Here is a 23,889-nt window from a genome sequence, read left to right on the forward strand (position 1 = left end):
CCAGTGTACAGAGGCGACTTCCATCCCTACATCACCACAAACCACTGGTCACTCTGCAATCCTTTCCACTCCTGCTCCCTTAGCTGCGGAATCATGCCTGTCCTTTCTACTAATGACCTTCCTGGTACCCAGGACCATCTCTGACAGATGGGGAATCTGAGACAGGTTCACATGTGTTCACACGGCTGGTCGGCACAGAGTTTATGTCTGGAATTGGTTCATCTAATGTAGTTTTGCCTCCTCACTCCATTATTTCTAAGGCCTCATCACTTAGACATGTGTCCCTGAGGAAGAATTCACACACCCAGGTTCCCTGGGTCCCTCATTGAGCCAGTTCTGTTACCATCTTGACAGACTGATTTTAAAACATGCTTCCTTTGGGTGCTCATGGGATACCACCCTCAAAGCACCTAAAAAGACCACTCTCTTGACATTCTAAGGTTGTGTCCACTGCTAAACAGCTCACCTGAGCATCTGGTCCAGACGGCCTCGGAGGAAGGAGGGGGATTCCAGGACCAGCTCACGGAGGTGCTGTAGCCTGAGCATCTGAGAGAGAAATTGGGAAAAGGATCCCTGCTCCTCCTGCTCTTCCCTCTCCAACTCCTGCTCCTCTTCCTCCTCCCACTCATGTTCCTCTTCCTCCTGCTCCTCTTCCTCCTCCCACTCCTGTTCCTCTTCCTCTTCCCACTCCTGCTCATCTTCCTCCTCCCAATCCTGCTCCTCTTCCTCCTCCCACTCCTGCTCCTCTTCATCTTGTTCTTCCTCCTCTTCCTCGCCCTCCTCCTCCTCACTCAACACACGGATGTGGGAGAGAGAGAGTTTCTGGAGGTTCCTCATCTGCCCCAGATAAACAGCAAACTTCCCCAGGGTGGGCAGGTCCCAGGTGCAGTTCAGTTGTACCTCCTGGATGCAGTCCAGCTGCACCGCATCCAGGACCTTCCTCACCCTCCGGAAGGGCCCCTCAGCGATCCTCAGCGTCTTGCAGCACAGGTGTAGCAGCCCTTTCCTCTGCTGGGCCCATTGGATGACGTACATGAAAAACTCATCCCTGTCCCTTTCATTGAAGTTAAGGTCTAGGAACACCTCCACGGGAGCTAAGGGGTGCTCCATGTTGGGGCTGGACCTGTGCATAGCCTCTGGTACCATCAGTAGGTGCTTCTTGGTGCTGTCTCCACACCATATTCTCCAGAAGTCGGAACCAGAGTACCTTAAATCCAGCACCCGCAGTTTGCACCTCCTGTGGGGAAAGCAGAACATTAGCCGAGATTCTCTCAGGTCAAAATGGCATTGGCTGACATGCTTTATGGATAGTGCGTTTCAGTGGTTGAGCATCTACCTATGAACCAGAAGGTCACAGTTCAATCCCTGGTCAGAATACATGCCTCAGTTGCAGGCTCCATGCCCAGGGTGTGATGTGTATGTGTGTGTGTGTGTGTGTGTGTGTGTGTGTGTGTGTGTGTGCAGGAGGCTGCCAATCAGTGATTCTCTCTCATCTTTGAGGCTTCTATCTCTATCTTTCCCTTTCTCTCTGATATCAAGAAAAAAAATTTTTTTTAAAAAAGATCCACAGATAGAGGGCAGGTCAGAGTGAGACTGAGCATCTGAGTTGAGGCAACAACCAGACTCTACCCCCACCATGACCTTAACTTTTATTCTCAAGGTCAGCGTCTCCCTTGCACCCAGCTTTGCTTCGCTCATCTCCTTCCATCCCTCCTGCTCAGCACTTCTAGTACCTTAAACTATCACTGGGAGGAGACAGGGCACATTTTGCCGGTGCCTCTGCCCAGTAGGCAGTCCTCCACTCCCCAGTGAGCTCAGCAGTGTGCCAGGGCTCCCTGAGCCTCACTGGCACCTTCAGAATCCTCGGGTCCCCCTTAGGCCCTCCACATGCCCCTTTGTCTCCGGGATGCCCAGGACCCTACCAGGCACCGGGAGCAGCCTTACCTGGGGCGAACCTTCTGGGCAAGCAGAACATCAAGCCCATCCAACACAGCTTTTAAGACCTTGACCCGAGGTGGCTCCATCAGGATCCCCAGAGGGAGGACGGTGAAGGGCCAGGCTTGTGCCATGGCCTTCAGGAACTCCTCGTGGCTTCTATTATTGTAAGCCAGGATGAACAGCTGCGGGAAGAGCTCAGCAGGTAGGTACTCCAGAGCTGCGATGGCCAAGGCCTGGTCCCTTAGCAGGCTCTCTCCTGCCAGCTTCAGGAGTGTGGGTGGCGTCCTGATGCTCATCCTAAAGGTGCTCCAAAGGAATCCTGTGGAAACATCCAGGGAACAAGGCATCCTCGTCAGGCCAAGCCTTTGAGCCCCATCCTCTGATTCCCGATTTTCACGGGAATCAACTCAGGGCCAAAGCCCAGGCCTGGCAATGGTGAGAGCCTCAGTTTAGAGAGTCCCATTCTGGACTAGTGACCACAGAGCCATAGCTCCCCTGCAGGCCCCACAACAAGCATCTCAGAAGCACCCACATCTTTCATTCCAGTCTGCCTGGGAAGTGGGTACTGAGGTGCCTGAAAGCTGACCCCCACCTTTTTTGGGGAAAATTTCAGACCAATCTAGGTACACAAACTTAATATTTAAAATTTTCAGAAATAAAACCACAGTTAGGATGTTTTTATTAGGGGCTTGGAGGGAGGAGGGGCGTCAGGGAATCAGCTTGGTTACACATTTAAAATAGAACAAATCACAAATCCAAATTTTGAAATTCAGGATAAACTACACTCTGAGGCAAAATCAATGCCTTCAATCTGTCAAAAAAACAACAGAAGAAGAAGAGAAAAAGAGAAGAGAAAGAAACAAACAACAACAAACAAAACAAAAACAACAGAAGAAAAAGGGAAAGCTCTGTGCCAACGTGAGACCAGATGCCTTAGCTGAGGCCCGTAATTTACCTGCTGGGGCTCAGATCTCAGACCTGGTGGAGAACCACAGCACACAGCACGGACTGCAGAGCTGGAAGTCTCTGAATCTCTGCTCTGTTGCCTGAGGTTTTTATACGCCTTCTCAAACGCTAACATCGAATCAGAACCCTCAGTCTCCAACCCTTCCTCCTAACGCGATTATTGCCTCTCTTCAGATTAATGGATTGAGAGAAAGTTAGGGAGGGGCAGAGTGGAGGCCTGGCTCATTGATTCCTTCCACAGACACTGACTGAGGTTGACTAATGGTCCATAGGTTCATCCTCTGTGTGAGACAGTGAAGGTGTCATGGGTTCCCTGTGGAGGGACAGAGGTGTATGGGAACTCTCTACCTTCTCTTTCCTAAGAGCAAAACCTGAGAGCATAGTTTCTGGGGGTCTTTGGCCACATCAAAACCATGAGACCATTGCAGAGTTAAAACATCCTCGAGAAGACACTGGTGCCATCCCCCCAAAAAACAAAGAAAATGTGTCCATGCACCAAGTTCGGTTTTGTGTCAGGTGACATAGCAGATCATGAGCTCCTCAGGGGGCAAGTGGTGGGCTACTGAGGATGTGGCTGTCCCTAGACCCCAAGGCTTCTCTGAGGGAGGTCAGGTCAGAATCACCGTGAGAAGCAGGGGTCAGGGAGGGGCAGGGAGCGCTGGGCTATCCTAATAGAACCTGTGAATGACCCAGGGCCATGGAAAAGATGGGGGTTTTTCTTGGAAAGAAGAGAGATGGAAAGACTCTTCTCTGGCTGAATTCAGGATCTAAAAGGAGACAAGCTGGAGGGAAGACAGTGCCATCCAAGAGGGCAAAGGGAGAGATTCCATCTTCTGTCCCGCCCAGGAGGAAAAGGGTGGGTCTGCTCTGGGAAAGATGGGATTAGCTCAGCAAACTGGGTGGAGAAGCTTACATCTAAGACTGTGAGCAGAGGGGGCAGGGCTCAGCCCTGGGAGTTAGACATTTTCAAGCCCAAAAGGCATTGAGGGTGGATGCTGTGGGCTCCTTGGGATCGTGGAGCCAGGGACAGAAATAAAAGTCGGCCAGTCACATGCAACCCTGTCAACATCATGGCAGCTGCCACCAGGCGATGTTTATCACAGGGAAGAGATTCTTCCACAGAGAACCCTTCGTGGATACCACATGCCATGCTTCACTACACTGTGTCTCCATGGCCCCATTCCTGCCCTCATGGCACCCCTTCACTTCACCACACCCCCAATGATCTCCCTTATGATCACCAGCCCCTAAAGTCCTCACTTTAGTAAGCCTGACCCCCAATATCGCTCTGTTCTGTATTTGTCTGACATTCTTGTGGTGTGCAGAACCGGAGGCTCAGGGAGGCCAGGGAGCAATCATGGCCCCTTAGACATCTGCAAATGAATAGGTGGCCCTTGGCGGTGTGAGGAAGGCCAGCTGTGGCCAGCCCATTGCTGCCACAGGGAGTTCTTGGCCTGCACAGCCTTCCTCTAGGCCCCCATCCTTCTCCTGTCAGTCACTCACCCCAGAGACTCCCCTGAGCACCCAGTGTGTGTGCCACGCTCTGACTCTGGGGAACTCTGAGTCACATGGAGAAGACAGCGCCACTGGACAGACACTGGAGTGAGGACAGGAGGCACCGGAGTGAGTGCTGAGGCCTGTAGCTGAGCTCTCCTGGAAAAGGACAGAACAAACCCAGGCTGCCTCCGCTAGGAATGATGGGATTTGTCTGCAGTTCAAACCACCTGCAACCACACACCTGTGGGTGACAGGATGTGTCAGTGCAGGTCCAACAGTTGTAACAAATGTCTGGTCCAGTGGGGGGGGGGGGTGGAGAGTGAGACGCTGTGTGTGTGGAGGAACAGAGGTGTATGGGAACTCTCTACCTTCTGCTCAGTTTTGCTGGAAACTAAATCTGCTCTAAAAAATCCACTTTTCAAAATATTTTTATTTATTTCAGAGAGGTAGGGAGAGGGAGATAGAAGCATCAATGATGTGAGAGAATAATTGATTGGCTACCTCCTGCAAGCCTCCCACTGGGGATCGAGCCCCCAACACCAGGCTTGTGCACTTGAACAGAATTAAACATGGGACGCTTCAATCAGCACTCTATCCACTGAGCCAAACCACCTAGTCCTAGGGCAAACATTTTTTTAAAATCCCCATAGGAAAACAGTATGGCAATTCCTAAAAAAATTTAAAATGAAATTTCCATTTGACCCAGTACTCCCACTTCTAGGAATACATTCCAAGAAAACAGGAACACCAATCAGAGGGGATATATGCACCTCTAGGTTCATAGCAGTACAATTTACAATAGCTGAGATTTGGAAACAGCCTAAGTGCCCCTCAGCAGATGAGTGGATTAGAAAACGGTGATACATCTACACAATGGAGTACTAAGCTGCCGTGAAAAAGAAGGAATTCTTACCATTTGCAACAGTATGGATTGAACAGGAGAGCATTATGCTAAGCAAAATAAGGCAATCATTGAAAAAGAAATATCACATGATCTCACTCATTTGTGGAATATAATGAACACCATAAACTGATGAACAAAAATAGAACCAGGGCCATGGAAGCATCAAACAGACTGTCCAACATATGAAGGAAGGCGGGGGTAAGGGGAAAAGGGAATAACCAAAGGACTTATATGCGTACATTTGAGTATAACTGTTGGACAAAGACAGGAGGGGGTGAGGGCATGTGCCTGGTGGGTGAGGTTGGCAAAGGAGAAATCAAGGAGGGAAAAAGAAGACTTATCTAATACTTTAAACAATAAAGAATTGAAAAATTATATATAAATTATTACACACACACACACACACACACACACACACACACACACACACACACACACAAAATATCCCCAAGCAGTCTTTAAAATACTAAATTTCCTTTATCATTCTATTTTTAAAATATTTTTATTGATTTCAGGAAGAGGGAGAGAGAGAAAGTGACAGAAACATCAATAATGAGGGAGAATCATTGATTGGCTGCCTCTCAAATGCCCCCCACTAGGGATCCAGCTCACAACCCCAGGCTTGTGCCTAACCAGGAATGGAAACTTGACCTCCTGGTTCATAGTTCAATACTCAACTACTGAGCCACACCGGGCATTCTCCTTAATCACTTTAATAGTCAGTGTATATCACTAACATTTATATAACTCACAACAAAAGTATTTCTACTCAAATAGCATCTACATAAAAGCAGATTTTAAAAACACCCCACAACATAGCTCTGCATGCAACACTAGCAAGTGACCTGGTCTGACCAGCAGGTGGCACACGAATCCTGAGGCCTGGCCATTTTTCCTCATTATCACCAGAAATGAATCCACTCTTTTCACTGTAAGTCTACTCCCACCACCCAACTCCCACCCACACCCACACCCCAGGGCTGACTGCTTCAGCTGTTTGGGTGAAGCAGGATCAGGGGGGCCCCATGCAGAAGCTGAGTCCCACGGGGCGCCCTGCGCTGGGCTCTCTTCCCTGTCCTCAGGAGGAGAGCATGAGCCTGAGGGGGAAGAATGCTGGGGGCTTCTGCTGGGAGGGAAAAGAGGAAAAACCCATGTACTGAGCTCTTCCTCTGCACCAGGCCCGGTGCCAAGCCCTCAACGTGCACCATCTCCTTCGATCTACAAGCATCCACTAAGCTGGGTGACCACCATGATCCTCATTTTAGGGGGAACTGAGGTTCTTGCCTGAGGTCCCTCCAGCCAACCACACCAACCTCAGCGTGGAGTCTTCATTCCAGTGCCCTTTGATTAGGGTCACTGTGATGGGTTAATTTTATGTGTCAACTTGACCTGAGGTCGTCAAACTTTTGCACCTCATGGACCACCAGTTGGTGACCGCTGAACTTGATGGTGCTAAGGGTTGACCAAGTAGTTGGTAAAGCCATTCTTGATGTGAATGGACGGGGTTAGCTTTTGATTCAGGAGAAGAGTAAGGAGATGTTACAGTGCAGGTGGGCTTCCTCCAATCTCTTGGGGGCACAGGTGGAATAGAAATAGGAAGGAAGGAAGAATTTTCTCTTCTTTGGTTTTAGCTGATGGTGAACATAGGTTCCTGGTTGTCAGGGCATCAAACTCCAGGGCGTGTACCAGCTGCCCTTTATTCTCACTCCTATGGCCTGACACTGGGGGTTATGCCATGGGCTCCCCTAGTTCTCAGGCCTTTGGACTTGGTCTCAGTTACACAATTGGCTTGGTTGGTTCTCTGGCTAGCAGAGAGCAGGTATTGGGACTGAAGGTGGGAGCCTAATCATGTAAATCTCTTGCCTGCGTCCATGGGTCCCTGTTGACTCTTCTGGGGAACGCTGCCTAATACAGCGACTGATCACAGGGAAGAAGCTCACTCATTTGTGCAGTGTGTCTGCTCGCCTTCCTGACAGGCTGATTTCAGAACACGTTCTCTAGTCTAGCTACGTAGAGAGGCTGGAGGTGTAATGGGAATATGCCAATCCCCCATGGATATGACCTGCCTCCCCTCCCCCGGGTTATATTTTATGTTGTGTAGACATCCTCAGAAAAAGTGTTATGTCCCTAAATAACTGTAGTATTTTGCTCAAAGGAATTTGGATGATATTCCTGGCCATAAGCAGGTTACTTCCTCTGCACCAGGATAATAGGCATGGGCTCAGTGCCTCTGCAGTTTGGACGAGCCCTTCTGGAACTGAGGACCCTGCCTTGTCTCTGAACCCCTCCTAGCACAAGTTCTGAGATTTGTGGATCCACCTGGAGGACTTTGAGGAACACTCGTGTTCAGGGTCAGAGCCAGTCGCGAGGTCCTCTTCACTTCAGGGGTTGCTGGGCCACTTAGCATGTCCCATGGTATCCACCCACTGAGCAGCCACAAGGAGGTCAGAGATGCCCAGAGAGAAGAAAAGACCTGGAGGGAGGGATAAAATGGTGCTGAGTCCTGCAGCCGGACCACATCCCAGCAGTTCCAGGTTCTGATCCTGAACCCTCTGCAGCTTTTTTTTTTATTATTTTTATCAGTAACTACAGGGTCCTGAGGTATAAACTGGGGAGACAGGTGAATACATGCAAGAGGACTAGAAGGTTACCTTTGAAATTGTCTTTATTTCTGATCATTCCTTTACAGTCATCCACCCCAGGATTCACTCCCACACAAGAAGCTCAAATCCAAATTCTGTCCCCTCTCCAAACAAATGAGATTCATGTTTCTGATTGTAGAACCCTTTGCCTTTGAAGTCACATGAAGTCCCCATCCTTTGTCCCTGCCATCCTGTACCCACGCCGTGTCCCTCTCTTTTCCCACTCACACTGAGCATGAACCTGAAACATAGGGGGCGGGGGACCCTGTATAATGCACCCTCATCTGAGGTTTCAGCTTCCAAAGGCCCAGAAAGAAGCCTTTGCTGGGTGCACCCACTGAGCAGGGTCATTACAGAGGCACAGCATGGGCTCCCAGTCATGAAAATGCCACGTGATAATACTCGCTGTGGCCACTGTCCTCGGTGGCAGGCCGGATGGTCCTGGGCTGTCCTAACTCCCTCAGTATCCCCGTCAGCTCAGCTCGGATCAGGGCAAGTCCGTCCTGGTTGACAGTCCCCTGGGTCGTGTAACACTCCAGGGGGACGGGGTACTCCTCGTACTCTAAGCTGCGCAGCCCGGCTGTGTGGTGCAGCAACTTCCCCACGGTGGCCAAGGAGAGGCGGTTCTCAGAGATGGTGATGGAAATGAGCTGGTGACAGCGGCTCAGGACAGGCAGGATGGCTTCGACATGGGAGTCCACCATGGCACAGTTATCGAGGCACAGCTCCTGGAGGGTGGGTGCCACTGCCTCCAGGAGAGCTCGGAGGGGTTCGGGACTAAAATCAGCGAGGCTGGCACAATGCAGACGCAGGGACTTCAGCTGCCTGAGGTTCGGGCACTGGAACAGGTGTGTCAGGTCTGAATGGGTCAGGCGCCCGCAATGTGTTATGGTGAGTTTTTCCAAGGGGGTCTGCAGGCACCTGCGGAGACACAGAGCGGTGAGTTCCTGGGGACCGGGGTGGCAGGTAGAGGGGGCGTCCATGTGGGAGAAGACCGATTTGTCCAGGCCCAGGGTTGTCCTGACAATCTGATGAAGGGAAACACCCAGGAAGCCCAGTCTCCTTTTAGGCTGAGTCAAGTTCACCACTTCTCCAGAGCTTCCTTTCCGCAGCTGCCAAGCAGAGCACTGCCCTCTGGAGGGTGCCTGGACATAAGGAAAACCCCGGGAACCTGCTCACAGAGCCTGACAGTGTCTAGGTCTGTGGTTGGCAAACTGCGGCTCACGAGCCACATGCAGTTCTTTGGCCCCTTGAGTGTGGCTCTTCCACAAAATACCACGGCCTGGTGGAGTCTATTTTGAAGAAGTGGCGTTAGAAGAAGTTTAAGTTTAAAAAATTTGACTCTCAAAAGGAATTTCAATCATTGTACTGTTGATATTTGGCTCTGTTGACTAATGAGTTTGCCGACCATTGGTCTAGGTCAAGGGTGGGCTTCCCTGCACCTTATGATTGGGAGACAAAACCGAGAGTGCTGTCAACTCAGGCTTCCTTCTGTCCACTGCTTGGCTCCAGGCACCAGACATCTGGGCCACATGAGGCTCATTCATCTAATTCATAAGAAACACACTGGCCCTAGCTGGTTTGAATCAGTCGATAGAGATTTCCCTTTTGGACCCAAGGTTCTCAGATTTGATTCATGGTCAAGGGCACAGATCTCATTTGCAGACGCAATGCCTGGCCCCGGTTGGGGCATGTGCTGAGGGCAGCCAATCATCTCTCTCTCTCACTATGTATTTCTCTCACTTTCTCTTTCCTTCCATTCCACTCTCTAAAAGTTAATGGGGGAAAATATCCTCCTTTGAGGACTAAAGAAAAGGAAGAGAGTAAACCAGAGGAAGATTCTTCAACATCAACTGGGGTGGCCAGTGTACAGAGGCGACTTCCATCCCTACATCACCACAAACCACTGGTCACTCTGCAATCCTTTCCACTCCTGCTCCCTTAGCTGCGGAATCATGCCTGTCCCTTCTACAAATGACCTTCCTGGTAATCAGGACCATCTCTAACAGATGGGGAATCTGAGACAGGCTCACATGTGTTCACATGGCTGGTGGGCACAGAGCTTATGTCTGGAATTGCTCCATCTGATGTAGCTTTGCCTCCTCACTCCACTCTTTCTAAGGCCTCATCACTTAGACATGTGTCCCTGAGGAAGAATTCACACACCCAGGCTCCCTGGGTCCCTCATTGAGTCAGTTCTGTTACCATCTTGACAGGCTGATTTAAAAACATGCTTCCTTTGGGTGCTCAGGGATACCACCCTCAAAGCACCTAACAAGACCACTCCCTTGACATTCTAAGGTTGTGTCCACTGCTAAACAGCTCACCTGAGCATCTGGTCCAGACGGCCTCGGAGGAAGGAGGGGGACTCCAGGACCAGCTCGCGGAGGTGCTGCAGCTTGAGCATCTGAGAGAGGAATTGGGAAAAGAATCCCTGCTCCTTCTTTTCCTCTTCCTCTTGTTCTTCCTCCTCTTTCTCGTCCGCCTCCTTCTCACCCAACACGTGGATGTAGGACAGAAAGAGTTTCTGGAGGTTCCTCATCTGCCCCAGATAAACAGCAAACGTCCCCAGGGTGGGCAGGTCCCAGGTGCAGTTCAGTTGTACCTCCTGGATGCAGTCCAGCTGCACCGCATCCAGGACCTTCCTCACCCTCCGGAAGGGCACCTCAGCGATCCTCAGCGTCTTGCAGCACAGGTGTAGCAGCCCTTCCCTCTGCTGGGCCCATTGGATGACGTACATGAGAAACTCATCCCTGTCCCTGTCATTGAAGTTAAGGTCTAGGAACACCTCCACGAGAGCTAAGGGGTGCTCCATGTTGGGGCTGGACCTGTGCACAGCCTTTGGTACTATCAGTAAGTGCTTCTGGGTGCTGTCTCCACACCATATTCTCCAGAACTTGGCACCCGTGTCCCTTAAATCCAGCACCTGCAGTTTGCACCTCCTGTGGGGAAAGCAGAACTTTAGCCGACATTCTCTCAGATCAACATGGCATTGTCTGACATGCTTCATGGACAGTGCGTTTCAGTGGTTGAGCATCTACCTATGAACCAGGAAGTCGCAGTTCAATCCCTGTCAGCATACATGCCTCAGTTGCAGGCTTCATGCCCATGGTGTGATATGTGTGTGTGTGTGTGTGTGTGTGCAGGAGGCTGCCGATCAATGATTCTCTCACATTATTGAGGCTTCTATCTCTATCTTTCCCTTTCTCTCTGAAATCAAGAAAAACATTAAAAAAAATCCACAGAATGAGGGCAGGTCAGAATGAGACTAAGCATCTGAGTTGAGGCAACAACCAGACTCTACCCCTACCATGACCTTAACTTTTATTCTCAAGGTCAGCGTCTCCCTTGCACCCAGCTTTGCTTCACTCATCTCCTTCCATCCCTCCTGCTCAGCACTTCTAGTACCTTAAACTATCACTGGGAGGAGACAGGGCACATTTTGCAGGTGCCTCTGCCCAGTAGGCAGTCCTCCACTCCCCAGTGAGCTCAGCAGTGTGCCAGGGCTCCCTGAGCCTCACTGGCACCTTCAGAATCCTTGGGTCCCCCTTAGGCCCTCCACATGCCCCTTTGTCTCCGGGTTGCCCAGGACCCTACCAGGCACCGGGAGCAGCCTTACCTGGGGCGAACCTTCTGGGCAAGCAGAACGTCAAGCCCATCCAACACAGCTTTTAAGACCTTGAACCGAGGTGGCTGCATCAGGTGCCCCAGAGGGAGGACGGTGAAGGGCCAGGCTTGTGCCATGGCCTTCAGGAACTCCTCGTGGCTTCTATTTTTGTAGGCCAGGATGAACAGCTGCGGGAAGAGCTCAGCAGGTAGGTACTCCAGAGCTGCGATGGCTGAGTCCTGGTCCCTCAGCAGGCTCTCTCCTGCCAGCTGCAGGAGTGTGGGTGGGGTCCTGATGCTCATCCTAAAGGTGCTCCAAAGGAATCCTGTGGAAACATCCAGGGAACAAGGCATCCTCGTCAGGCCAAGCCTTTGAGCCCCATCCTCTGACTCCCGATTTTCACGGGAATCAACTCAGGGCCAAAGCCCATGCCTGGCAATGGTGAGAGCCTCAGTTTAGAGAGTCCCAATCTGGACTAGTGACCACAGAGCCATAGCTCCCCTGCAGGCCCCACAACAAGCATCTCAGAAGCACCCACATCTTTCATTCCAGTCTGCCTGGGAAGTGAGTACTGAGGTGCCTGAAAGCTGACCCCCACCTTTTTTGGGGGGAAATTTCAGACCAATCTAGGTACACAAACTTAATATTTAAAATTTTCAGAAATAAAACCACACTTAGGATGTTTTTATTAGGGGCTTGGAGGGAGGAGGGGCGTCAGGGAATCAGCTTGGTTACACATTTAAAATAGAACAAATCACAAATCCAAATTTTGAAATTCAGGATAAACTACACTCTGAGGCAAAATCAATGCCTTCAGTCTGTCAAAAAAACAACAGAAGAAGAAGAGAAAAAGAGAAGAGAAAGAAACAAACAACAACAAACAAAACAAAAACAACAGAAGAAAAAGGGAAAGCTCTGTGCCAACGTGAGACCAGATGCCTTAGCTGAGGCCCGTAATTTACCTGCTGGGGCTCAGATCTCAGACCTGGTGGAGAACCACAGCACACAGCACGGACTGCAAAGCTGGAAGTCTCTGAATCTCTGCTCTGTTGCCTGAGGTTTTTATACGCCTTCTCAAACGCTAACATCGAATCAGAACCCTCAGTCTCCAACCCTTCCTCCTAACGCGATTATTGCCTCTCTTCAGATTAATGGATTGAGAGAAAGTTAGGGAGGGGCAGGGTGGAGGCCTGGCTCATTGATTCCTTCCACAGACACTGACTGAGGTTGACTAATGGTCCATAGGTTCATCCTCTGTGTGAGACAGTGAAGGTGTCATGGGTTCCCTGTGGAGGGACAGAGGTGTATGGGAACTCTCTACCTTCTCTTTCCTAAGAGCAAAACCTGAGAGCATAGTTTCTGGGGGTCTTTGGCCACATCAAAACCATGAGACCATTGCAGAGTTAAAACATCCTCGAGAAGACACTGGTGCCATCCCCCCAAAAAACAAAGAAAATGTGTCCATGCACCAAGTTCGGTTTTGTGTCAGGTGACATAGCAGATCATGAGCTCCTCAGGGGGCAAGTGGTGGGCTACTGAGGATGTGGCTGTCCCTAGACCCCAAGGCTTCTCTGAGGGAGGTCAGGTCAGAATCACCGTGAGAAGCAGGGGTCAGGGAGGGGCAGGGAGTGCTAGGCTATCCTAATGGAACCTGTGAATGACCCAGGGCCATGGAAAAGATGGGGGTTTTTCTTGGAAAGAAGAGAGATGGAAAGACTCTTCTCTGGCTGAATTTAGGATCTAAAAGGAGACAAGCTGGAGGGAAGACAGTGCCATCCTAGAGGGCAAAGGGAGAGATTCCATCTTCTGTCCCGCCCAGGAGGAAAAGGGTGGGTCTGCTCTGGGAAAGATGGGATTAGCTCAGCAAACTAGGTGGAGAAGCTTAAATCTAAGACTGTGAGCAGAGGGGGCAGGGCTCAGCCCTGGGAGTTAGACATTTTCAAGCCCAAAAGGCATTGAGGGTGGATGCTGTGGGCTCCTTGGGATCTTGGAGCCAGGGACAGAAATAAAAGTCGGCCAATCACATGCAACCCTGTCAACATCATGGCAGCTGTCACCAGGCGATGTTTATCACAGGGAAGAGATTCTTCCACAGAGAACCCTTCTTGGATACCACATGCCATGCTTCACTACACTGTGTCGCCATGGCCCTATTCCTGCCCTCATGGCACCCCTTCACTTCACCACACCCCCAATGATCTCCCTTATGATCACCAGCCCCTAAACTCCTCACTTTAGTAAGCCTGACCTCCAATATCACTCTGTTCTGTATTTGTCTGACATCCTTGTGGTGTGCAGAACGAGAGGCACTGGCCAGGGAGAAATCATGAGTCCTTAGACATCTGCAAAGGAATTGGTGGCCCTTGGCAGTGTGAGGAAGGCCAGCTGTGGCCAGCCCATTGCTGCCACGGGGAGGTCTTGGCCTGCACAGCCTTCCTCTAGGCCCCTATCCTTCTCCTGTCAGTCACTCACCCCACAGACTCCCCTGAGCACCCAGTGTGTGTGCCACGCTCTGACTCTGGGGAACTCTGAGTCACATGGAGAAGACAGCGCCACTGGACAGACACTGGAGTGAGGACAGGAGGCATCGGAGTGAGTGCTGAGGCCTGTAGCTGAGCTCTCCTGGAAAAGGACAGAACAAACCCAGGCTGCTTCCGCTAGGAATCATGGATTTGTCTGCAGCTCAAAACACCTGCAACCACACACCTGTGGGTGACAAGGATGTGTCAGTACAGGTCCAACAGTTGTAACAAATGTCTGGTCCAGTGGGGGGTGTGGAGAGTGAGATGCTGTGTGTGTGGAGGGACAGAGGTGTATGGGAACTCTCTACCTTCTGCTCAATTATGCTGGGAACCTATATCTGCTCTAAAAAATAAAATCCACTTTTCAAAATATTTTTATTTATTTCAGAGAGGAAGGGAGAGGGAGATAGAAGCATCAATGATGTGAGAGAATAATTGATTGGCTACCTCCTGCAAACCTCCCACTGGGGATCGAGCCCCCAACACCAGGCTTGTGCCCTTGAACAGAATTAAACATGGGACACTTCCATCAGCACTCTATCCACTGAGCCAAACCATCTAGACTTAGGGCAAACATTTTTTTTAAAAAATCCCCATAGGAAAACAGTATGGCAATTCCTAAAAAAATTTAAAATGAAATTTCCATTTGACCCAGTACTCCCACTTCTAGGAATACATTACAAGAAAACAGAAACACCAATCAGAGGGGATATATGCACCCCTAGGTTCATAGCAGCACAATTTACAAGAGCTGAGATTTGCAAACAGCCTAAGTGCCCCTCAGCAGATGAGTGGATTAGGAAACGGTGATACATCTACACAATGGAATACTAAGTTGCTGTAAAAAAGAAGGAAGTCTTACCATTTGCAACAGTATGGATTGAACAGGAGAGCATTATGCTAAGCAAAATAAGGCAATCATTGAAAAAGAAATATCACATGATCTCACTCATTTGTGGAATATAATGAACACTATAAACTGATGAACAAAAATAGAACCAGAGCCATGGAAGCATCAAACATACTGTCCAACATATGAAGGAAGGTGGGGGTAAGGGGAAAAGAGAATAACCAAAGGACTTATATGCATACATTTGAGCATAACTGTTGGACAAAGACAGTAGGGGGTGAGGGCATGTGCCTGGTGGGTGAGGTTGGCAAAGGAGAAATCAAGGAGGGAAAAAGAAGACTTATGTAATACTTTAAACAATAAAGAATTGAAAAATTATATATATATATATATATATATATATATATATATATATATATATATATAATAAAAGTGTAACATGCAAATTGACCGTACCTCGGCTATACCCATAAGCCACGCCCACCTGCCAATCAGGAGTGAGTATGCAAATTAATCCAACCAAGATGGCTGCGACCACAGAGTGAACAGGAGGCTTGGGTTTCCCTGGCAATGGAGGAAGCCAAACTTCCTGCTCACCCTGGCCAGCCCAGGCCTCTGCTCAAGGCTACAAAATTTCAATTATAAAGATAAATAAATCCCAGATACCAGGGCCTCCGCTTGGGTAGCGGGGGGGCGTGGCCGGCCTGCAAACTACCACAGGCCCCTCACTCAGGCTGCCCCACGCCCCAAGGGAACCCCCACCCTGATCCAGAACACCCTTCAGAGCAAACCAGCTGGCCCCCAACCATGCAGCAGGTCTCTAGTCTATCTAATAAGAGAGAAATATGCAAATTGACTGTCACTACAACACACAAGATGACTGCCCCCATGTGGTCAAAGATGGCTGCCCCCATGTGGACGCAAGATGGCCAACAGGGGAGGGCAGTTGTGGGTGATCAGGCCAGCAGGGGAGGGCAGTTGGGAGGGACCAGACCTTCAAGGGAGGGCAGTTGGGGGCGATGAAGCCTGCAGGGGAGGGCAGTTAGGGGTGACCAGGCCTGCAGGGGAGGGCAGTTAGGGGCAAACAGGCTGGCAGGGGAGCGGTTAGGCATCAATCAGGCTGGCAGGGGATTGGTTAGGTGGTGATAATGCTGGCAGGCACAAGTGGTTAGGAGCAATCAGGAAGGGAGGCAGGCAAGCAGTTGGGAGCCAGCAGTCCTGGATTGTGAGAAGGATGTCTGGGCCTAAACGAGCTGTTGGACATCCCTCGAGGGGTCCCAGATTGGAGAGGGTGCAGGCTGGGCTGAGAGACACCCCTCCCCCCGTGCATGAATTTCCTGCACCGGGCCTCTAGTACACACACACACACACACACACACACACACACACACACAAAATATCCCCATGCAGTCTTAAAAATACTAAATTTCCTTTATCATTCTATTTTTAAAATATTTTTATTGATTTCAGGAAGAGGGAGAGGGAGAAAGTGACAGAAACATCAATAATGAGAGAGAATCATTGACTGGCTGCCTCCTAAATGCCCCACCCCCCACTAGGGATCCAGCCCACAACCCCAGGCTTGTGCCTAACTAGGAATGGAACCTTGACCTCCTGGTTCATAGTTCAATACTCAACTACTGAGCCACAATGGGCATTCTCCTTAATCACTTTAATAGGCAGTGTATATCATTAACATTTACATAACTAACAACAAAAGTATTTCTACTCAAATAGCATCTACATAAAGGCAGATTTTAAAAACACCCCACAACATAGCTCTACATGCGTCACTAGCACTTCACCTGGTCTGACCAGCAGGTGGCACACGAGTCCTGAGGCCTGGCCATTTTTCCTGATAATCACCAGGGATGAATCCACTCTTTGCACTATAACCCCACCCCCACCTCCCAACTCCCACTCACACCCACACCCCAGGGCTGACTGCTTCAGCTGTTTGGGTGAAGCAGGATCAGGGGGGCCCCATGCAGAAGCTGAGTCCCACGGGGCGCCCTGTGCTGGGCTCTCTTCCCTGTCCTCAGGAGGAGAGCATGAGCCTGAGCGGGAAGAATGTTGGGGACTTCTGCTGGGAGGGAAAAGAGGAAAAACCCATGTACTGAGCTCTTCCTCTGCACCAGGCCCAGTGCCAAGCCCTCAACTTACACCATCTCCTTGGATCTACAAGCATCCACTAAACTGGGTGAGCACCATGATCCTCATTATACAGGGGAACTGAGGTTCTTGCCTGAGGTCCCTCCACCCAACAACACTCCCCTCAGTGTGGAGTCTTCCTTCCAGTGCCCTTTGATTAGGGTCACTGTGATGGGTTAATTTTATGTGTCAACTTGACCTGAGGTTGTCAAACTTTTGGACCTCATGGACCACCAGTTGGAGACCGCTGAACTTGATGGCGCTAAGGGTTGACCAAGTAGTTGGTAAAGCCATTCTGGATGTGAATGGACGGGGTTAGCTTTTGATTCAGGAGAAGTGTAAGGAGATCTTACAGTGCAGATGGGCTTCCTCCAATCTCTTGGGGGCACAAGTGGAATAGAAAGAGGAAGGAAGGATGATTCTCTCTTCTTTGGTTTTAGCTGATGGTGAACATAGGTTCCTGGTTGTCAGGGCATCAAACTCCAGGGCGTGCACCAGCTGCCCTTTATTCTCACTCCTATGGCCTCACACTGGGGGTTACGCCATGGGCTCCCCTGGTTCTCAGGCCTTTGGACTTGGTCTCAGTTACACAATTGGCTTGGTTGGTTCTCTGGCTTGCAGAGGGCAGGCATTCGGACTGAAGGTGGGAGCCTATCCATGTAAATCTACCTGCATCCAGGAGTCCCTGTTGACTCTTCCGGGGAATGCTGCCTAATACAGCGACTGATTACAGGGAAGAAGCTCACTCATTTGTGCAGTGTGTCTGCTCCCCTTCCTGACAGGCTGATTTCAGAACATGTTCTCTAGTCTAGCTCCGTAGAGAGGCCGGAAGTGTAATGGGAATATGCCAATCACCCATGGATATGACCTGCCTCCCCTCCCCCGGGTTATATTTTATGTGATGTAGACATCCTCAGAAAAAGTGTTATGTCCCTAAATAGCTGTAGTATTTTGCTCAAAGGAATTTGGATGATATTCCTGGCCATAAGCACGTTACTTCCTCTGCACCAGGCTAACAGGCATGGGCTCAGTGCCTCTGCAGTTTGGACGAGCCCTTCTGGAACTGAGGACCCTGCCTTGTCTCTGAACCCCTCAGGGCACAAGTTCTGAGATTTGTGGATCGACCTAGAGGATGGTGAGGAACACTCGCGTTCAGGGTCAGAGCCAACAGCGAGGTCCTCTTCACTTCAGGGGTTGCTGGGCCACTTAGCATGTCCCATTGTATCCACCCACTGAGCAGCCACAAGGAGGTCAGAGATGCCCAGAGAGAAGAAAGGACCTGGAGGGAGTGATAAAATGGTGCTGAGTCCTGCAGCCGGACCACATCCCAGCAGTTCCAGGTTCTGATCCTGAACTCTCCGCAGCTTTTTATTTTTTTTATTTTTATCAGTAACTGCAGGGTCCTGAGGTATAAACTGGGGAGACAGGTGAATACATGCAAGAGGACTAGAAGGTTACCTTTGAAATTGTCTTTATTTCTGATCATTCCTTTACAGTCATCCACCCCAGGATTCACTCCCACACAAGAAGCTCAAATCCAAATTCTGTCCCCTCTCCAAACAAATGAGATTCCTGTTTCTGATTGTAGAACTCTTTGCCTTTGAAGTCACATGAAGTCCCCATCCTTTGTCCCTGCCATCCTGAACCCACGCCGTGTCCCTCTCTTTTCCCACTCACACTGAGCATGAACCTGAAACAGAGAGGGGGGGGCTGTATAATGCACCCTCATCTGAGGTTTCAGCTTCCAAAGGCCCAGAAAGAAGCCTTTGCTGGGTGCACCTACTTAGCAGGGTCATTACAGAGGCACAGCATGGGCTCCCAGTCATGAAAATGCCACGTGATAATACTCGCTGTGGCCACTGTCCTCGGTGGCAGGCCGGATGGTCCTGGGCTGTCCTAACTCCCTCAGTATCCCCGTCAGCTCAGCTCGGATCAGGGCAAGTCCGTCCTGGTTGACAGTCCCCTGGGTCGTGTAACACTCCAGGGGGACGGGGTACTCCTCGTACTCTAAGCTGCGCAGCCCAGCTGTGTGGTGCAGCAACTTCCCCACGGTGGCCAAGGAGAGGCGGTTCTCAGTGATGGTGATGGAAATGAGCTGGTGACAGCGGCTCAGGACAGGCAGGATGGCCTCGACATGGGAGTCCACCATGGCACAGTTATCGAGGCACAGCTCCTGGAGGGTGGGTGCCACTGCCTCCAGGAGAGCTCGGAGGGGCTCAGCACTAAAATCAGCGAGGCTGGCACAATGCAGACGCAGGGACTTCAGCTGCCTGAGTTTCGGGCACTGGAACAGGTGTGTCAGGTCTGAATGGGTCAGGCTCTGGCAATACGTTACGATGAGTTTTTCCAAGGGGGTCTGCAGGCACCTGGGGAGACACAGAGCGGTGAGTTCCTGGGGACCGGGGTGGCAGGTAGAGGGGGCCTCCATGTGGGAGAAGACCGATTTGTCCAGGCCCAGGGTTGTCCTGACATTCTGATGAAGGGAAACACCCAGGAAGCCCAGACTCCTTTAGGCTGGGTCAAGTTCACCACTTCTCCAGAGCTTCCTTTCCTCAGCTGCCAAGCAGAGCACTGCCCTCTGGAGGGTGCCTGGACATAAGGGAAACCACGGGAACCTGCTCACAGAGCCTGACAGTGTCTAGGTCTGTGGTTGGCAAACTGTGGCTCGCGAGCCACATTGGTTCTTTGGCCCCTTGAGAGTGGCACTTCTACAAAATACCAAGGCCTGGTCGAGTATATTTTGACGAAGTGGCATAGGAAGAAGTTTAAATTTAAAAAAATTTGGCTCTCAAAAGAAATTTCAATCGCTGTAATGTTGGTATTTAGCTCTGTTGACTAATGAGTTTGCCGACCACTGGTCTAGGTCAAGGGTGGGCTTCCCTGCACCTTATGATTGGGAGACAAAACCGAGAGTGCTGTCAACTCAGGCTTCCTTATGTCCACTGCTTGGCTCCAGGCACCAGACATCTGGGCCACATGAGGCTCATTCATCTAATTCATAAGAAACACACCTGGCCATAGCTGGTTTGAATCAGTGGATAGAGCTTTCCCTATTAGACCCAAGGTTCTCAGATTTGATTCATGGTCAAGGGCACAGATCTCATTTGCAGACGCAATGCCTGGCCCCGGTTGGGGCATGTGCTGAGGGCAGCCAATCATCTCTCTCTCTCACTATGTATTTCTCTCACTTTCTCTTTCCTTCCATTCCACTCTCTAAAAGTTAATGGGGGAAAATATCCTCCTTTGAGGACTAAAGAAAAGGAAGAGAGTAAACCAGAGGAAGATTCTTCAACATCAACTGGGAGGCCAGTGTACAGAGGCGACTTCCATTCCTACATCACCACAAACCACTGGTCACTCTGCAATCCTTTCCACTCCTGCTCCCTTAGCTGCGGAATCATGCCTGTCCCTTCTACAAATGACCTTCCTGGTAATCAGGACCATCTCTAACAGATGGGGAATCTGAGACAGGCTCACATGTGTTCACATGGCTGGTGGGCACAGAGCTTATGTCTGGAATTGCTCCATCTGATGTAGCTTTGCCTCCTCACTCCACTCTTTCTAAGGCCTCATCACTTAGACATGTGTCCCTGAGGAAGAATTCACACACCCAGGCTCCCTGGGTCCCTCATTGAGTCAGTTCTGTTACCATCTTGACAGGCTGATTTAAAAACATGCTTCCTTTGGGTGCTCAGGGATACCACCCTCAAAGCACCTAACAAGACCACTCCCTTGACATTCTAAGGTTGTGTCCACTGCTAAACAGCTCACCTGAGCATCTGGTCCAGACGGCCTCGGAGGAAGGAGGGGGACTCCAGGACCAGCTCGCGGAGGTGCTGCAGCTTGAGCATCTGAGAGAGGAATTGGGAAAAGAATCCCTGCTCCTTCTTTTCCTCTTCCTCTTGTTCTTCCTCCTCTTTCTCGTCCACCTCCTTCTCACCCAACACATGGATGTAGGACAGAAAGAGTTTCTGGAGGTTCCTCATCTGCCCCAGATAAACAGCAAACGTCCCCAGGGTGGGCAGGTCCCAGGTGCAGTTCAGTTGTACCTCCTGGATGCAGTCCAGCTGCACCGCATCCAGGACCTTCCTCACCCTCCGGAAGGGCACCTCAGCGATCCTCAGCGTCTTGCAGCACAGGTGTAGCAGCCCTTCCCTCTGCTGGGCCCATTGGATGACGTACATGAGAAACTCATCCCTGTCCCTGTCATTGAAGTTAAGGTCTAGGAACACCTCCACGAGAGCTAAGGGGTGCTCCATGTTGGGGCTGGACCTGTGCACAGCCTTTGGTACTATCAGTAAGTGCTTCTGGGTGCTGTCTCCACACCATATTCTCCAGAACTTGGCACCCGTGTCCCTTAAATCCAGCACCTGCAGTTTGCACCTCCTGTGGGGAAAGCAGAACTTTAGCCGACATTCTCTCAGATCAACATGGCATTGTCTGACATGCTTCATGGACAGTGCGTTTCAGTGGTTGAGCATCTGCCTATGAACCAGGAGGTCGCAGTTCAATCCCTGTCAGCATACATGCCTCAGTTGCAGGCTTCATGCCCATGGTGTGATATGTGTGTGTGTGTGTGTGTGTGTGTGTGCAGGAGGCTGCCGATCAATGATTCTCTCACATTATTGAGGCTTCTATCTCTATCTTTCCCTTTCTCTCTGAAATCAAGAAAAACATTAAAAAAAATCCACAGAATGAGGGCAGGTCAGAATGAGACTAAGCATCTGAGTTGAGGCAACAACCAGACTCTACCCCTACCATGACCTTAACTTTTATTCTCAAGGTCAGCGTCTCCCTTGCACCCAGCTTTGCTTCACTCATCTCCTTCCATCCCTCCTGCTCAGCACTTCTAGTACCTTAAACTATCACTGGGAGGAGACAGGGCACATTTTGCAGGTGCCTCTGCCCAGTAGGCAGTCCTCCACTTGCCAGTGAGCTCAGCAGTGTGCCAGGGCTCCCTGAGCCTCACTGGCACCTTCAGAATCCTCGGGTCCCCCTTAGGCCCTCCACATGCCCCTTTGTCTCCGGGATGCCCAGGACCCTACCAGGCACCGGGAGCAGCCTTACCTGGGGCGAATCTTCTGGGCAAGCAGAACGTCAAGCCCATCCAACACAGCTTTTAAGACCTTGAACCGAGGTGGCTGCATCAGGTGCCCCAGAGGGAGGACGGTGAAGGGCCAGGCTTGTGCCATGGCCTTCAGGAACTCCTCGTGGCTTCTATTTTTGTAGGCCAGGATGAACAGCTGCGGGAAGAGCTCAGCAGGTAGGTACTCCAGAGCTGCGATGGCCAAGGCCTGGTCCCTTAGCAGGCTCTCTCCTGCCAGCTTCAGGAGTGTGGGTGGGGTCCTGATGCTCATCCTAAAGGTGCTCCAAAGGAATCCTGTGGAAACATCCAGGGAACAAGGCATCCTCGTCAGGCCAAGCCTTTGAGCCCCATCCTCTGACTCCCCATTTTCATGGGAATCAACTCAGGGCCAAGGCCCAGGCCTGGCAATGGTGAGAGCCTCAGTTTAGAGAGTCCCATTCTGGGCTGGTTGACCACAGAGCCATAGCTCCCCTGCAGGCCCCACGACAAGCATCTCAGAAGCACCCACATCTTTCATTCCAGTCTGCCTGGGAAGTGAGTACTGAGGGGCCTGAAAACTGACCTCCACCTTTTTTGGGGAAAATTTCAGACCAACCTAGGGACACAAAGTTAATATTTAAAATTTCCAGTAATAAAACCACAGTGAAGATATTTTCATTAGGGGCTTGGAGGGAGGAGAGGCGTCAGGGAATCAGCTTGGTTACACATTTAAAATAGAACAAATCACAAATCCAAATTTTGAAATTCAGGAAAAACTACACTCTGAGGCAAAATCAATGCCTTCAATCTGTCTGTTAAATAAACAACAGAAGAAAAAGGGAAAGCTCTGTGCCAACGTGAGGCCCGTAATTTACCTGTTGTGACCGGGTTGGCTGGGGCTCAGATCTCAGACCTGGTGGAGAATCACAGCACGGACTGCAAAGCTGGAAGTCTCTGAATCTCTCCTCTGTTGCCTGAGGTTTTTATACGCCTTCTCAAATGCTAACATCCAATCAGAACCCTCAATCTCCAACCCTTCCTCCTAACGCGATTATTGCCTCTCTTCAGATTAATGGATTGAGAGAAAGTTAGGGAGGGGCAGGGTGGAGGCCTGGCTCCTTGATTCCTTCCACAGACACTGACTGAGGTTGGCTGATGGCCCATAGGTTCATCCTCAGTGTGAGACAGTGAAGGTGTCATGGGTTCCTGATGTTAAATAGGAAAGAGCAAAACCTGAGAGCATAGTTTCTGGGGGTCTTTGGCCACATCAAAACCATGAGAACATTGCAGAGTTAAAACATCCTCCAGAAGACACTGGTGCCAGACCCAGGAAAACAAAGGAAATGTGTCCATGCACCAAGTTCGGTTTTATGTCAGGTGACATAGCAGATCATGAGCTCCTCAGGCTACTGAGGATGTGGCTGTCCCTAGACCACAAGGCTTCTCTGAGGGAGGTCAGGTCAGAATCAACATGAGAAGCAGGGGGCAGGGCTGGGCAGGGTGGCACTGGGCCATCCTAATGGAACCTGTGAATGACCCAGGGCCATGGAAAAAAGGCCGGGGAGCGGGGGGGGGGGGTCTTGGAAAGAAGAGAGATGGAAAGACTCTTCTCTGGGTGAATTTGGGATCTAAAAGGAAACAAGCTGTAGGGAAGACAGTGCCATCCAAGAGGGCAAAGGGAGAGATTCCATCTTCTGTCCCGCCCAGGAGGAAAGGGTGGGTCTGCTCTGGGAAAGATGGGATTAGC

The 23,889-nt window shown here is 50.5% G+C and overlaps 1 protein-coding gene across 1 annotated transcript; it reads right to left on the reverse strand.

The window, feature by feature from the left end:
* Positions 1-8,324: 8,324 nt before the first annotated feature.
* LOC307103538 (PRAME family member 12-like) lies at positions 8,325-22,434 on the reverse strand (the record flags this gene model as incomplete). The annotated part of the gene is made up of 3 exons (XM_079777882.1): positions 8,325-8,868; positions 10,275-10,889; positions 22,145-22,434. The coding sequence occupies 3 exons, from the start codon at positions 22,432-22,434 to the stop codon at positions 8,325-8,327; spliced, it is 1,449 nt and encodes a 482-aa protein (XP_079634008.1).
* Between the last annotated feature and the right edge of the window lie 1,455 nt (positions 22,435-23,889).

The sequence above is a fragment of the Cnephaeus nilssonii genome, assembly GCF_951640355.1.
Source record: "Cnephaeus nilssonii genome assembly, chromosome: 7".
NCBI classification, from domain to species: domain Eukaryota; kingdom Metazoa; phylum Chordata; class Mammalia; order Chiroptera; family Vespertilionidae; genus Cnephaeus; species Cnephaeus nilssonii.